At 41.0% G+C, this 16,472-nt stretch overlaps 1 protein-coding gene and 1 long non-coding RNA gene across 2 annotated transcripts in view; both read right to left on the bottom strand.

The window, feature by feature from the left end:
• Positions 1-16,472, bottom strand: part of LOC143416814 (protein NLRC3-like) — a 233,180-nt gene that overhangs the window by 43,432 nt on the left and 173,276 nt on the right. The window contains exon 11 of the mRNA XM_076882437.1: positions 15,416-15,592. Coding sequence (XP_076738552.1) covers positions 15,416-15,592 — 177 coding nt within the window. The remainder of the gene's footprint in view (positions 1-15,415; positions 15,593-16,472) is intronic.
• LOC143416590 (uncharacterized) lies at positions 10,653-13,663 on the bottom strand. The gene is made up of 2 exons (XR_013096984.1): positions 13,214-13,663; positions 10,653-12,544 (listed from the first exon to the last, which is right to left on the bottom strand). It is a non-coding gene; the product is annotated as an uncharacterized LOC143416590 (long non-coding RNA).

Here is a 16,472-nt window from a genome sequence, read left to right as displayed (position 1 = left end):
CTGCTCCCTCCCTCCTCCTCTCTCCATCCTACACCGCCTTTGTTATTTAACACCGACCCCCCCCAAACTGATAATCAGACAAATTCCCAAACAGCTGACTTCACTGTGTCGACACCGTTCCTGACTATTTCTGACCTCAGCTCAGCTCTGCTATTATCCTCACATTAAGGGTTCGTTCACCTGCCTGCAGATGATCTGTGAGCTCGTCGGTTGTAAATTAAACTCTAAGCACACTGAGGGTAACCGGGAGGCGTTCAGGGCCTGCAGTGCAGAGCTGCAACATGAAAAAAAGGGATGGGGGCTCAGATCTCCTGAACAGGGTAGAAACAACACGGTGGGTTTGTGCTGTTTGTGATTCCTGCTCCGTCACTCTGGTGGAGACCACTGCAGCTCAGCAGCGCTCCCTGCTGACCCTCTGATGAAGATGTCAACAGTATGTAAACTGAGCTGATGTGCTGCTGTTTGAGCCCACGTGGTAGCGTACGTCCAGTATGGGAGAACTTAGTCACCGGTGCTGTCTTTGCTTGTGCTCTAGCTTTAGCCTGTTTGATTGTTTGTTTTCTATTTTATTACTGCCTAAAAGGGGAGGTGGGGGAAACACATGCCTGACTTCTCCTGTCAGAGGTTTTGTAAGCTCAGTGGAAGGGAAACGTGCACAATGTAAATCATAAAACAACTGAGTGGGGCTGTGCTGCAGGTGGATCAGTGCTGTGGACAGTAGCTGTGGAAAAGAGACTGGACAAAGACTCTCAGCCTTAAATACAGGACAGAGGATGATCCGATCATCTTTCAGCTAACAGTGTCGAGCAGAAGGACGGCCGGCTGATGCGTCCGTACGAACCCTTTTGTACTCACTCCTGTGTATAAGGAGGTGGCGAGGGGTTGTGTAGTTAACCTCAGTGATAGGTTTGTAGCATAAACCTATTCGTTGGAACGTTAAGGACAATTTAATTACATAGCAAAGCAAGACACGAGTAGGCAAAGTTCTTCATGTTTCCCGTGCACGGGAGAGAACCGGACAAACGCCGTTCCTTCGCTTCACCCCAGTTGCTCTCGTCCGCTCCCCCGTAACACTGCTCTTTTATTGAGGTTACATGAATATACATATGACGTTCATTAACATATGACGTCTACATACAAACAAAGAGTACGTTGCCTGTGTGTGTGTGTGTGTGTGTGTGTGTGTGTGTGTGTGTGTGTGTGTGTGTGTGTGTGTGTGTGTGTGTGTGTGTGTGTGTGTGTGTGTGGTGGGGGGGGGGGGGGTCAGAGTGTGACCCCATAAAGACTTCCCTAAACCTGCTGGTCTGGAAGTCCAGCAGTTCATCTAAACAAAAGGCACTTAGCCTAAATCAGATATAGATACATTTATCCTAAATGAACAGAGGGAGTGACTTTAAGTCTGATTTCAGACTATGTCAGTATTAGTTAAGCCAAGAGTCGGGCAAAAGCTTTATGACCCGGAAAGTTCTAATTCCCACAACATATTGTTCGATTAGTAAGCAAAACTTTTCTGTGATGAAGATTTTTGGGGTCGTTGTTTTAGTGATGGGTTCATTCTGTCAGTTAGCTTTGGCTTGTTTTCTTATTTCAATAGAGGGAGTTTTACTAAACATGGACATGTCGAGGAGCGGCTCATTATTTCTGTAACAGTGCACTTAGAGAAAACTGTCAGGTGTCGCCCCCTTTGGTGATGATGTTTTGTGCTCTGATGAGCTAATAATCAGCTCTCTTTTCCTCCTTCTTTGTTCTAAGCAGGCCTGCAAGATTGAATTAACAGCGCTGTAAAACATTGTTGTGAGAGCAAATATAAGGTGAGCTTTTCCAGATTACAATGGGCTGAGGAAAAGGTCACCTGTGGGAACCTGCGAGTTCCTGTCTAAAGGATTGCAGCGAGTCAATCCAGTCCAAGATCATAAAGAACTCTTTTTCTAAAAACAAAAGAAAGAACAAATAAATGAGCTCATATTGATGAGGGTGGAGACTCTGATGCTTTGTGCGTGAGGCTCCACTATCAGCAAGATCTAGTGTGAATGTGTGTGCATGATGTGTGTGACTGGACTGTGACTGGACTGACCATGTGGACTAAAGTGTTGACTGACTTGACACTGAGACAAAGACTGGACCAACGTTAGGATGAGTAGATGTTGACAAACAATTCACGACGCCGGTAAGAAAAGGGTGGATGCTTTGCTTTGCTTTTGGCAGGAGCAGGAGCACAAGAGAGAGAGAGGGAGACCGAAAGGTATCGATTTGTCACATGGCATCGGTTTGTCACATGGCATCGATTTGTCACATGGCATCGATTTGTCACATGGCATCGGTTTGTCACATGGCATCGATTTGTCACATGGCATCGGTCTGTTAGGTTTTGGGATGAGAACGTGTTGGATGGTTATCTGTCTTGGTCTGGTGGAGGTCTCTTCCCATAAGAAGACTGATGACTTTTTCATTAACACTGAAGTGTTTCTTTCTTCTCTCTCCCCTCAGATGACTTCACACTATAACCAAGGACACCTCATAGGGGATCATCTGATTGTGGCTTCTCTAATAATCTTTCTAATAGTAATATTGTTCACTGTTATGTTACAGAGTGAAGTGAGATTAGTGCTGTAAAACTTCCATAACACTGAACAGATGCCACCACAGATATGTTGAAATCTCAGTCAAAACTAGCAAAAACAAATGAAATCCATGAATCAGAAATGCTGATTGTTGAACAGATAATTCAGTCTGTACATGAGGAGGATCCACTTTAGACTAAACTACATACAGAAACACAGGAACCAGGGCACAGTGTAAATCCAGGAGCTCTGTGTGCAACAGCTGACCTGTATGAACACAAAACACTGATTGAAGTCCACGTTGATGCTTTCTGTCTGTTTAACTTTTACATTTTAAGCAACACATTTTACTTCAAACACACAGATCAGGTAGAAAACTGTGGATTAGAAAACAAATTCATCAAGAAGGTCCTGAAGCAAGAAGTTCATCATTGCATAGAGTAAGAAAAAGGACATGAATCATCCCACGGGTCTGTGCAGTCGTTATGTTATCATCACCTAAATCATGTCTGCATACTGTGTGTGTGTGTGTGTGTGTGTGTGTGTGTGTGTGTGTGTGTGTGTGTGTGTGTGTGTGTGTGTTGCTTTTTTAAATCTTCTACTTAGAGTTCAAACTTGGATAGTGATAAAAACATTGCACTGCTTCATTTAATATCTAATTGAACACATCTGTGGTTGAATTTGAATCTTAAATGTTTTGATTTCAAAGATGTGGTTCTGATATGAAGGAACAGGAAGTAAATTGTTGCCATGGATACAGTGAGACAGACGCCTCAGACCCTTATTTTTTATTTCTTTGACTTTTTATTTTATTGATTCATTTCTTTATTTTTACATTTGAAAAAGTGTATTTGTCTGAATGAACTAATCCCCATTTCCCATGCTTTGTATCACTGGTCATACTGGGAACAGCCATAGAAAATGTTTGTAAAGAAGAAATCTTAAACATGAGCAGATTCTCAGGCGATTTCTGTTTCCTAACCATTGTTTCAGTGCACACGTCCCATCACTACATGTGTGTTAAAGATTTCTTTGGGATCAAAATCATCCACTGACAGTTATCAGTACAAACAGGATGCAAAAATCCAAAGTTCAGACTTCAGAGTTACTAAAACAGAGATCTGAGGAAAACTGGTTCTTCACACGACGTTTCATGTGTGAACAGTAGAGGTGGTTTCATTTTCACATGTAGGTGTTGCAGTGAGGATTGCAGGGAGACATTTGCTGAATAGCTGCAGCTCTGCTCCTGTAGACTGCCTCTGAATGTGTGTGTGGTGATAAAGTCACTTTAATTAAATGTCACCTGTCAGGGAAAACTTTGTGTTGACTGAAGAAAGTTCACTTCTCTTTCATTGCAGCTCCACTCTTATTTTTGATGCACTCATTTGTTTCATAAATGATTTCAATGATTTTGCCACAGCTCTGCATTGTCAGGTCGGAGCATGTGTGCTTTTGATGAAATGCTGATATGATGACGCTTGATTGGGGAAAGATTTCCACAGGTGGTGTTGTTGGTCTCCTTCTTCCAGTTTTCTTGTTGCTGCCTCTCTCCTCGCCTCAGTTGCTGCAGCTGTATCATGTATGTTGTTATGTTACATACAAAGAGGAATTTGTGACATTAAAGAGTAAAGATTCTTCTAATTGTTTTCATCTCATCTCCTACTGCTTTAGTCTGCGTGGACAATATATGAGTAAATCATTACCAAGTCAGATTATATTTGGAATATTTCAAACAGAGGACATTACAGTGAAATCTGCTTTCAATGTGACATTTACTTTGATCCTTTAAGACACAGTTTATACATCAGACAAGCTGTTTGCAGAGCGATTAAATGTTTGATATTGTTGTTAAAGTTGTACAGATGAGCGTTAATCACCAACAGCTTCATTCATGTGGATGAACTGGACGGTTCCAGGGAAACTATCAGGATCACACGCCTCCAGTGGTCACTGTGAGTAACTACAACTCTGCACATACAATAATTAAGATGAAGAAATGTTTTTATTGTAGAAAGATGAACCGAATGTAGTTTGACTCTCTGACAAACGATGGCAAGATAAAAGTAGTTTGTTAAAAAAGACACAAAAATGGTAACAATGCAAACAAATACAAACAACAGCATATCCTGATATGAGGCTCACAGATCAGGATCAGTACAATACGTAGCAACCGACATTGATGTTGCCATGGTGACCGCTGCTATATATAGTGTTTCTGTTACCTCACTTGTCTTAAACATCAACGCTGGCTGTTTTTCATTTTACTAATGAGTCCACTCTCTTCCCTCACTTTCGTCTCTTCCTCGTGTTTGAGCTCCTCTCAGAGAGGATTTAAGAAAGAGCTTTGATGATGGCTGTAGCTCAGGAGACAGAGCAAGGCATCTAATGATCAGAAGGTTGGTGGTTCAATCCCTGACTGCTCCAGCTGGCACACAAAGTATCCTTGAGCAAGACACTAACCCTCTCCGATGCATCCATCAGAGTATGAACGTGTTAAACAAGAATCAGTCCATTCACCATGGAAATATCAAAGTAGAAAGTGATGGCAGTTATGATTGGCTGCACAGCTGGATCACATGACCAGGTGAGTGGAACAAATAACAGGAAGCTTCTCTTGTGGCTTTAATAATCATTTGAATTGATAACTTGTGATTTACAGACTGTTCTTTATCTTTTCATTGTCGTCTGAAACACAGAAAAATATCAATGTTGGAAAATATGACATTTATATCTAGTTTCTACAGGATGGTTTAATTCTCCAAAGGCCACCACAGACATGACAAAGTTATTTCATCATTATAATGCACAAAAACAAAAAGCAGGATGAGCCCTGCTGCTCACCAAACTTGTGCTGAATAATAATTTGTGAATCATTTAGTTTAAAACATCAACTGACTGAATCCATGAATCTCATCATGTGTTTCTGAGTGAAAGACACAGACATGAACAGACTGAACTGTTTCTCTAACAGGTAAGACTAACTACAAAGAGTCAATTCATACCTAAGTGTGCCAAAAAAGTCTGAAATACCCTTCATGAAACCAGTCGATGGATCCCAGAACCCAAATCCAGGATAAAGAGGTTCAGTGAATGTGGTGTGGAAGGTGTGGAGGTGGATCAGAGAGTCAGAGGAGACTCTGTAGAAGGACAGAGTGCCAGCAGGACAGTCCACACACACTGCTACTCTGTTAGAGACAGAGGAGGAGGAGGAGGAGGAGGAGGAGATGGGTGTTTCTCTGTTATTGTGCCACACAGAGGAATAATGATCAGAGCAGCAAAGACTCCAGGACTGATCATTTCCACCAAACACACACTCATCACTCCTTCCTTTCCTTTTGATTCCTCTGTAACTCACTGATATCCGAGCCCTCCTCGTCCACTCGACCTCCCAGTAACAGCGACCAGTCAGACCATCTCTACACAGCAGCTGTTCACAAACATCAAATCTGTCTGGATGATCAGGATGTGACTGAAGCTCCTCCACATGTGTCACCTTCCTGTTGTTGTCAGACAGTTGGAGCTTTGTGTTCACTGTGTTTGTGTCGATTGTGAGTTGACAGGAATCTAAGTTCAAAATACTTATTAAATACATACATCATTGATTTAATGCCAAATAATTTCATTTCCAACATTTACAATAAATTAATTAAAAATTTAATGATTCTTAAATAAATGTAATTAATCAATTAATAACACATTTAATTAATTATTTAAGAATCTATTTATTTAATTCATTTGGGCCCTTCTAGCCCTGCAGCTGTGCATGTGCTCACATATCCACTGGTATGTGTCCTACAGGTATTCTCACAGCAGTGCTGCTGAACATTAAATGACCAGCAGATGTCAGTTCTTCATAATAAGCAGTTAAACTTTGTGTGATCTGCCTTTGGGTGAAGCAACAAAGCCGGAAAAATTGGACACATTCACAGAGCTTTACCACACCATCACTAGACAACAATGGAATTATTTTAACTAAAAACAAATAATCAGAAAGTCTTCTGCCTGGTCTCGTACCTCTGTGTTTCTGTAACATGAATAATGAGCTGAAATTCTCCTCACGACACCACCGATCAGCTCGAAGGGCCCTCGAGTTTACCTGCATGCATCCTGTTCACCTGTCAGCTGTTTAACACCTGCTGCTTATTCAGCAAACACGCCCACATTACCTGGTGACAGTCACAGTTTAATGCGGGCCGCTGTTTGTCAATATAAAATAGTTTAGTTCCAATATTGTGCACATAATTTGCAAATGCACCATATTTTACAGACCATGAGGCTCACTGGATTATAAGGCGCATTAAGCGAAACAAAAATGTCGCATGAGTCAAACTTTACTCAGCTCATTCTTCTTGCTTCCTCCACTTCCGTACCATTGATTCATTCATGTTTAATTCTCTCACAGCTGCTTTATTCCCATGTTGGGAAGGGCGATGGACACTAAGATAACTACAGAATACTTTATAAGTGAACCTGATGCTTTAATCAGGATTTGGGCTATTTGCATTTAAATTAAATCAGTAATATAGTTCTGCCACTTATCTGCTCTAATGACTGGAAATCTGATATCCAGTCACCAGCACAGCTCACTCACTTACAGTCACTGACTTCACTGTTTTTGCTCCTGAGCAAATCAGTTTGTTTTAGATTAAAGTTGTTTCATAACTGCATCATTTTACTGAAGTTTAATGTGTCAGCGGAGCACATGTGGAACTGAACCATTCGCTTGTCTTAATTATCTGATGTTTATATGTGTTACACTTTTTTAATCTTTAATTTTAAATTGAAACTAACATTTAAAAACATTTGGTACAATGTGGAAAGAGGAAGAGTATTTCCAGCAGGAGCAGAAACGTCTGACTCAGCATGACGATGCTGTTGGTGGATACTGAAGAGCTCAGCCTGTCAAGACAGGATTAGGTTATCGTTTTTAAACATGTTTATTCAATTATATTGTGAGGCCAGTTATCTGGTATAATCTTTGGAAGTCTATTAAAATAAAAATGAAATCAGATGTGTGGTCTTTTGGTTGTTTTTGTTTTGTTCAATAAGCAGATGTTGGTGTTTCAGCAATGCAGTAACTTAAGTTTAAAAGGCTTGTTAGAAACTATGAAACACATCATACAGACTTGTGGACATTAGAAGACGACTAATAATCATCATGAATAAGACTAAAGGCAGGAAGGTGTCCTTTATAACTAATAATATTAATAACTAATAATATTAATATCATAGTCTGTCTGCAGCTGAGACAATACAAACTCAAACTGTGGGGAGAAGATTATATCACTTCAGTTTAAATTGACCTTAAGTGCCACATTTTCACAGACTTCTTTATTTACAGCATTTTTTACGTGCTGTATAGATTATACAGTTAGGTCCATAAATATCTGGACAGAGAGAACTTAGTTTCTGATTTTGGTTCTGTACATACACTAAAATCAATTTTAAATGCAACAACTCAGATGTGTTTGAAGTGCAGACTTTCAGCTTTAATTCAGGGGGTTGAACAAAGAGATGCAGAAGAATGTGAGGAACTAAAGCATGTTTAACACAATCCCTTCATTTCAGGGGAAATGTGGAGGAAAAATTAGAAAAATTAAATAACTTAATTAAATTAATTAAATAATAAGATTGTCAGCTGATAACCAGCTTCATGCGACCGCTTATCCTGGTCCCAGTGTTAGGGTCAGTGAATCCAGTTAACAGAAAGATATCCTGGATATACTCGACTGACTTTTTAGACTCAAGATTAATAATCATTATAAAAATTATAGTCTAACATCCAGAAATCTGTACGGTGTGTTTCATTATGTCTAACAAGCCTTGTACAGTTAAAGCTAACAGTTACTACATGCATCAGTACATTTCTATATTTTTATATCTATAAAAAGAAATCTGACACTTGCCAGACTTTATCAAAGGTGTGAGCGTCACAGCAGATGCCTTTGTGTCAAAGTAGCTGAGGATCAAACAGAAAAACATGAAGGTTTTCCTGGCCTGGGATTTTATACAAATATTCTGCAGTACATCAAAAACAAAAGAAAACCATTAATGAACATATGAACATGACCTGATGCTGCTGACGTGAAGCAGAGCAAAGTTACAGAGGTTTGATTACAGACACAGCTGAGCATTTTGCAATTTTGCATCATTTTAAAAAGTTTAAATTTGTTCAGTATTGAACGGCAGAAACGAGGCTTTGTTTTCAGAAGTAAGTAAAAGAAAAAAAAAACAGCGGCCGACAGGCTGTAAGAACGGTAGACTTGTGCGTAACAAGCAAGCGAATAATGCAGAAAACAGGAAACTGTTCTTGAAGTACAGAGAGAGAGAGAGAGAGAGAGAGAGCTGTGCATGAAGTGTGATTTTATCCTGGTGGCAGCAAAACAATCAGAGGGAATTCATGACGATGTTTATGTGAAGCGTAGTTTGGAGCTTCTTTTGCTGCTGGTTTACTCAATATTGTTTGGAGAGAGATCAAACCTGCAGCTTCAGAATCAGCTCAAAAAGGGGCGTAAACACAAAGCGTGGAGCCGCCGCAACATCAGAATCAGCGCAAAAAGGGCGTAAACACAAAGCGCGGAGGCGCCGAAACATCAGATCAACCTGTGACACACATCTGCACCACGTTTGATTTCGTTTCTTGCACAACACATTTGTACCTTTCAGTTGTGTCTGTTTGTGCGTCATGCAAATGAACCTTTGAAAAGAATGAAATGACACCAATATTTCACTAGTGTTGTAACATCACATGTCGTTAGCGTAGTCTGTCTGTGTCTTTTCTCTGAGAAAAAACATTTTAGAGTTGGTTGTTATATACAGTCTGTATAAGTGTGGTTAATCTAATAAACATTTGTAAGGAGATGGCAGTTACTGTGAATGTACCGCAGGTGAATAGTAATAAACAGTCAGACAATGACTCTGACAATCTCATTCAATCTTGCAGACTGAATGCACCTTCTGTGGAAAGTGGTACCACACAGTGTGTGTGGACTTTCCCTGTGCAGAAGGCGACTACAAATGTTGTGGGTGCTAAATAAACAGTAAAAAGTGATCCCTGTTGTCTTTGCTTACTGATTGTTTTTAGTGTTGACAATCCACATTGCTGCCATTGCATCTTTCAACATGTTTGTGGGTAGATTTGAATGTACCAGGGGTAAGTGCAGCCACTCAGCCTCTACTCAATGTGATCATAGCTGCAGGTGCAGATGTGTCACAAGTTAATCTAGTAGTGGGCTATGGTATTTGGCCACAGATGGCAGCAGTGGACTGACCTCCATTTGAAACTGCTCTAGCTGCTGTGTGATAGTGGATCTGCTACAAATTGAAGATCATAGGCAAGTTTTGGAAATGAACCCTTGTATTATGTTGAAGAACAAAAAAATGACATTGATTTTGTTGCGGGTCATTTAGATCCGTACTGTGTAAATCCACTCAGAATTGTTCAAAAACTGCAATGAAACAATAGCAACTTTATTTCCCATCAGATAAACATGTAGAACACAGACATACAACAGTTAGACTTTCCATAACTATTTTAGGAACAATTTGGTTTTTCGTTCTTACAAACACATTTCTTTTGAACTTGCCCAACGTTCTCAGTTTTTCAATGCTCAACATTTTCAATTTTGTCCACATGATGGACAGAATGTAACTGTGTACTTTCTGCAGATGTACTTCTTGCATTTCTCACAATACGTGCTTGTTTTAAAACAGGAATCTTCCTAACTAAGATTTAAAACAAAAGATTGCGTCTCCTCCAGTCTCACAAACAGATGACAAACCAAGCGACACACCTGAGTCACTGACTTTATATATAACTACCAACTCTCCAGCCATGTTGATGGATTGCCTATATTGGCTGGAAATATTAATTTCCAGGGAAAGGACACAGGCAGATGATGCTTACAGGATGTGATGTGACGACACTAATGAAATATCGATGTGTCATATTTGTCCAAGGTGTATTTCATTGTTATGGGAAAAGAGAATATCAAAATCATGATGACCAATTGGAGTGGTGATTTCTATGACTTTGTGTATATAATTTGGAATTTTGTACAAATGTAGGCCAATAAGGAATATATGATATCATTTCATTCATTTCAAAGGTTTATTTGCATGATTCACAGACAGACACAATTGAAAGGTACAAATGTGTTGTGCATGAAACGAATTCAAACGTGGTGCAGATGTGTGTCACAGGTTGATCTGGCTGTAGGCTGTGGCACTTGGCCAGAGGTGGCGCTGGTTGACTCGACTCCATGTTAGTGCACAGAGCAAACTGCTCGCTTTAGTTGTGGAGCAAAAACGCTGAATTCGGTGAAATAAACCGTGCGAGTGGAACGATAACGACGACAAGGGTCTCCCGATCGTTTACTCTTGCTGTCCTGTGAACAACATCGGCGTGGTGTTACTTGTTTGCTGTTTTTGCGATCGCGTCGCGCATGAGGATATCACCAGGTAAACTCGCCACATTTTTAAACATTTTGTTGTTCAACAGCATCAAGACTGACGGAGTGTGTTTGAGACAACCTCACAAGTGTCACAGGTGACACATTTGGCGTTTTTTTGCTGGTTTGTCGGTAGCAGCTCCTGAAACGCAAGACTGCCACACATCTGTTCGACCAACGCCAGTTGATCTAAACGCCAGTTGATCTGGAACACCGGCGGCCGCCTCGGGTCTCTGCTCCTCCTGCCTCCCCTTTCCCTCATCCACCTGCTGCCTCTGTGGAAGCTCCACCATAGCCACCACCAAACAACTGAGTTATTTTTACACATCGACCAGCATCCGGCCAATCCACCACCTTCCATCGTTTATACCGTTACAAAAAAATAAAAAAAACATCATCGGTCCATAAAAACGAATAATCACCATCAGTATGCCCGATGGCCAGTCCAGCTATGGTCGTGCCATCAGTTAACCCTTCACGTGGCAGCTGTGACACGCGTGCCCAGGGTTGCCGACCCCTGCTCTAAAGCATCTGATTTGGATTCCTGAGATCAAATATATTTTCCTTTGTGTTTGTTTTCTTCCCATTTGTGGCTTTAATGTAGTGTTACATCCTGTTTGTTTGCTTCCCTCTGTATACATGTCCAGATTCACTGTTATGTTTCTATTCTTACATTGCTGTGTGATCACTGTTCCCTCTGCTGACTGATGTGACCTTTTGTATCTCACACTGATACTTGTCATATTTGTATCTGCGCCTAAAAGATAAAAAGTTTTCCACGCTAAAACACAGCTCCACCTCCTGCAGTTCTCCCTCTGAACCACTAGATGTCTCTGTTATCTAAATGAAGACGTGCAGCACAGCAACCAGAGCAGCGCTCAGATCACACGTGTCCTGTTATTATGTATAAAAGCATGAAACAGGTGAGACAGGTGGGATCAATATTAATGTTGTGGAAATATATGAAAAAGCAACAGAAGAGTGAAAACATTTCCTGTTTCTAGAAAGATCTTTCAGCTCACAGCTGCTCACAGACTGTATTTACAAGTGACAAACTGCAACTCTACAGTACATCTACAGTATATATCAAATATATTCTGTATTCAAATCTATTGAGTGATGTTTGAAAGTCTTTCCAGGTGAGTTTGATCCAGGAGGGTCTGAAGCCAGAGTCAGACAGAGACTGTGCAGAGACTGTAGAAGGACAGAGCAGCAGCAGAGCAGTCCAGATACACTGATGATCCTCTGTCAGATCCAGAGGGACACACAGGGATGATGCTGGACTCTACATTGTGTCTGACAGTGGAGCTGTTCTCAGAGCAGTTCACTCTGCAGCACTGACAGTCATCTGCACTTCTTCTCATTCCTCTGTCAGTCACTGCTGGATGAAGCTCTCCTCTCCACCTCCCAGTAACATGGCCCAGTCAGAGCGTCTCTACACACAAGCTGCTGCTGCTTCAACCTCTCTGGATCATCAGGACACAGCTCCTCCTCTCTCAGCACACACACCGTCCTGTTTACCATCGCCTCCACCTGCAGAGAGAAGAAGGAAGAGCAGAGGAGATAAACGAGTGTTTCCAGAGACTCTTCATCAGCTGTCAGTCAGTGATGCAGCACATCCAGTATAAAGAGCAGCAGGGACTTCAGTGCTGGGACTGTACTAGGACTCATTGTTGCTTCACTTTTTCTAATCTTTGGATTTTTATTGAAGTTGATGAAAATGTTTTTCCCTCCTAGTTTGAGTTTGGACTTTCATTCATTAGAAGAACCTTGGTGTGTCCACTCTGAGCTCTGTAGGAACCCCAACAACAAGCCCAACAATCCAGATGGACAGTTCCAGCTGTTAACTGGAGGAATTCCATCCAAACATCTGCTCTCACTAAATTCTTCCTCACCTACAGACTGTGTTCTTCACTGCTTTAAACTTGGAAATGAATGCAGTCATTGGTCTGTGTGCTGCTTTGTTCAGAGAGCTGATTGGCTGTTGACAGTGTTTGATCAGAGCGTGTCAGCTGTTACTATGGTGAAGGTCAGAAACAGGAAGTGTTTGTGTCCAATCCTGAAGCCTGTCACCATTCTCCTCTCACAGCTTCACTGAGAAGCTGCAGCTTTACAGGAAACACTGGATCTTTGTTTCATACTGACTGTGTTTAGTACAATACTGCTGACAGCACCACCCACTCACTCCATCACTCTACTTACACCAGAGTCTCCAGTCTGTAGTCTGGACTCTGCTGAAGATCAGACAGCTGCTTCACATCTGGATCCTTCAGCTTGTTTCCGTACAGCTCCAGCTGTCTCAGATGGGAGGGGTTGGACTTCAGTGCTGCTGCCAGATAATGACAGCTGATCTCTGACAAACCACAGCCCCACAATCTGTATAAAGAATGAAAGATGTAAGTTTATTAGACAAAGTGTGAGCTTGAAATCATTCAGTGTTTCATCATCTGTTCAGAGCTGAAGAAGGTTCAGAATGTAGAAGTTTAGAAAATGGAAACTCCAAACAGCTGAAGCCAACAGGAAGCAGCTTCAAACAAACACAACAAGAGAAAAAACTCTGAATGTTTCACATTAAAGTCGTACATTTATCATAAAAACAGGACAAAGACTTGAAAAAGTCGTGTTTTTCCTTCCAGGAACCACAAGGCTTCACTTTTAAAGGTGAAGTGTGAAAGAAATGGACATATTTGAAGTCCAACACCTTTTTCCAGTCACATTATTAAAGCAGACAAACTACAAGCTCATTTTCATTCCAACAAGTCATCTTCTGACCTGGACTAACAACACTGGTCTCTATGTGCAGCTGGCTGTGAGACCAGTGCTCAGGGAGCATCTACAAAGTGCAACACTGAAAGAACATCACACACTCATTTGCTTCCAGCACTTTCACACAAACATCTACTGTCATTATTGTCACCAAACTCTATGGATCCTTTATTGCAAATTCAAATGGGATCAAATGGTCAGACAAAAGAGGGTTATGAGGAAATATGATGAAATGTTGTGTATTAGCAGCAAGTTATTGAATCATTTTCCTCAGAAACCAAACAAACTTTCAGTGTTGCACTTTGTAGACGCTCCCTGAGCCTCACAGCCAGCTGCACATGGACCAGCTGACATTACCCAGCATTAGAGGCGGGTGTAAAAAAATGGATTTTCCTATTTAAATGGTTTTAATTTGAATAAAGCGATGTTGATTCATTCAATCCTGAATCGATTTTTAATATAAATGTATTTTGCCAGAATCTCAGGTTAAAGCTCCCAAAAGTATTTCAACAACAAGCAAACAGATAAAACAGTAAATGAGAGCAGCTAAACACACAAAGATGGAAACACAGAGCGTGGATCGTTCACTCGACGGCACGTACACGGACACGCCGTCGGGGCTGAAAGTGGACAGCTCACAGATCCTGAAGCTGCAGGTTTCATCTGTCTCCAACCAAAACTGAGTGAACCAGCAGCAGAAGAAGATCCAAACTACGCTTTACGTTTGATGAACATCGTCATGAATTCTCTCTGACTTTGACGTTTACTTCCTGCACAGCTCTCTCTCTCTCAGTGTACTTCAAGAACAGTTTACCTTCAAAAATCTGTTTCCTGCATTATTCACTGCTTATTACGCACCAGTCTGCTGTTGTGTTCACTGCTGTCGGCCTCCCAAAACAAAGCCTCATTTCTGCTGTTCAATACTGAAGAAATGTAAACCTTTTAAAATGATGACAGATTACAAACTCTCAGCTGTGTCTGTAATCAAACCTCTGTAACTTTGCTTCCCTTCAGCAGCATCAGCTCATGTTCACATGTTGATTCATGGTTTGCTTCAGTTTTTGATGGACTGCAGAATATTTTGAAGGTTATCTGCTATAAAAAGCCAGAACAGGAAAATCTGCTTCATGTGTTTCTGTTTGATCCTCAGTGACTTTGACACAAAGGCCTCTGCTGTGATGATCACACCTCTGATCAAGTCTCACAGTGTCAGCTTTGTTTTTATACATATGGATATGTGCTGATAAATGATCAGAGTTATAATATTTCCCACTGTCTGCTGTGTGCCATGACCTTTGACCTGCTAAAGACAGTCAGCTGTGGATTATTCATTGTTGTGTCTGATACTTAGAACTGTGAGGAAGAACACTACACAGTTAATCAGGGTCCCCTCTCTCTGAATCAGGGAAGGTGGGCAGGCCGCGTGTGGGCCGCGGGCCATACGTTGAGTCTCACTGTTTGAAATGTGAACATTGTTCTGCTGCAGTCAATGGACTAAACCAGAGAAGAAGAAAACAGACTTTACCATGAAGATCCTCAGTGTGGATCAGTATAATATCAGCCTGATGTCTGCAGTTTAGTGTCAGCACAACTTTCACATCATATTCATCTCAGCACAACTAAAACATGCTGACTGACCCCAGAGTTTCAAGTCCACATCCTGGACTCTCCAGGAAACCACACAGATGCTTCACTCCTGAATCCTGCAGGTTGTAGTTCCTGCTCAGATCCAGCTGTCTCAGATGGGAGGGGTTGGACTTCAGTGCTGCTGCCAGATAATCACAGCTGATCTCTGACAAACCACAGCCCCACAATCTGTATAAAGAATGAAAGATGTAAGTTTATTAGACAAAGTGTGAGCTTGAAATCATTCAGTGTTTCATCATCTGTTCAGAGCTGAAGAAGGTTCAGAATGTAGAAGTTTAGAAAATGGAAACTCCAAACAGCTGAAGCCAACAGGAAGCAGCTTCAAACAAACACAACAAGAGAAAAAACTCTGAATGTTTCACATTAAAGTCGTACATTTATCATAAAAACAGGACAAAGACTTAAAAAAGTCGTGTTTTTCCTTCCAGGAACCACAAGGCTTCACTTTTAAAGGTGAAGTGTGAAAGAAATGGACATATTTGAAGTCCAACACCTTTTTCCAGTCACATTATTAAAGCAGACAAACTACAAGCTCATTTTCATTCCAACAAGTCATCTTCTGACCTGGACTAACAACACTGGTCTCTATGTGCAGCTGGCTGTGAGACCAGTGCTCAGGGAGCGTCTACAAAGTGCAACACTGAAAGAACATCACACACTCATTTGCTTCCAGCACTTTCACACAAACATCTACTGTCATTATTGTCACCAAACTCTGTGGATCCTTTATTGCAAATTCAAATGGGATCAAATGGTCAGACGAGAGAGGCTTATGAGGAAATATGATGAAATGTTGTGTATTAGCAGCAAGTTATTGAATCATTTTCCTCAGAAACCAAACAAAATGATTGACAAACATGTTTTTACAAACTCAGTGTTGGATTTGGATCAGAAGGATAAGCTGATGTTTAAAGGCATTTGAGTCTCGCTGTATGAGAGTCCAGTTTTTTTTTTTTTTTGCTCTGGTTTACATCCCAAAATCCTCTAGTCTTATAGTATACGACAGCGGATCACTTGTAAACATCGGTGCCAAGGTTGCACATCTAAT

This window comes from Maylandia zebra, linkage group LG3, assembly GCF_041146795.1.
Source record: "Maylandia zebra isolate NMK-2024a linkage group LG3, Mzebra_GT3a, whole genome shotgun sequence".
Classification (NCBI taxonomy): domain Eukaryota; kingdom Metazoa; phylum Chordata; class Actinopteri; order Cichliformes; family Cichlidae; genus Maylandia; species Maylandia zebra.
Note: the sequence above shows the minus strand (reverse complement) of the source record. Positions and strands in the feature narration are given on the sequence as shown.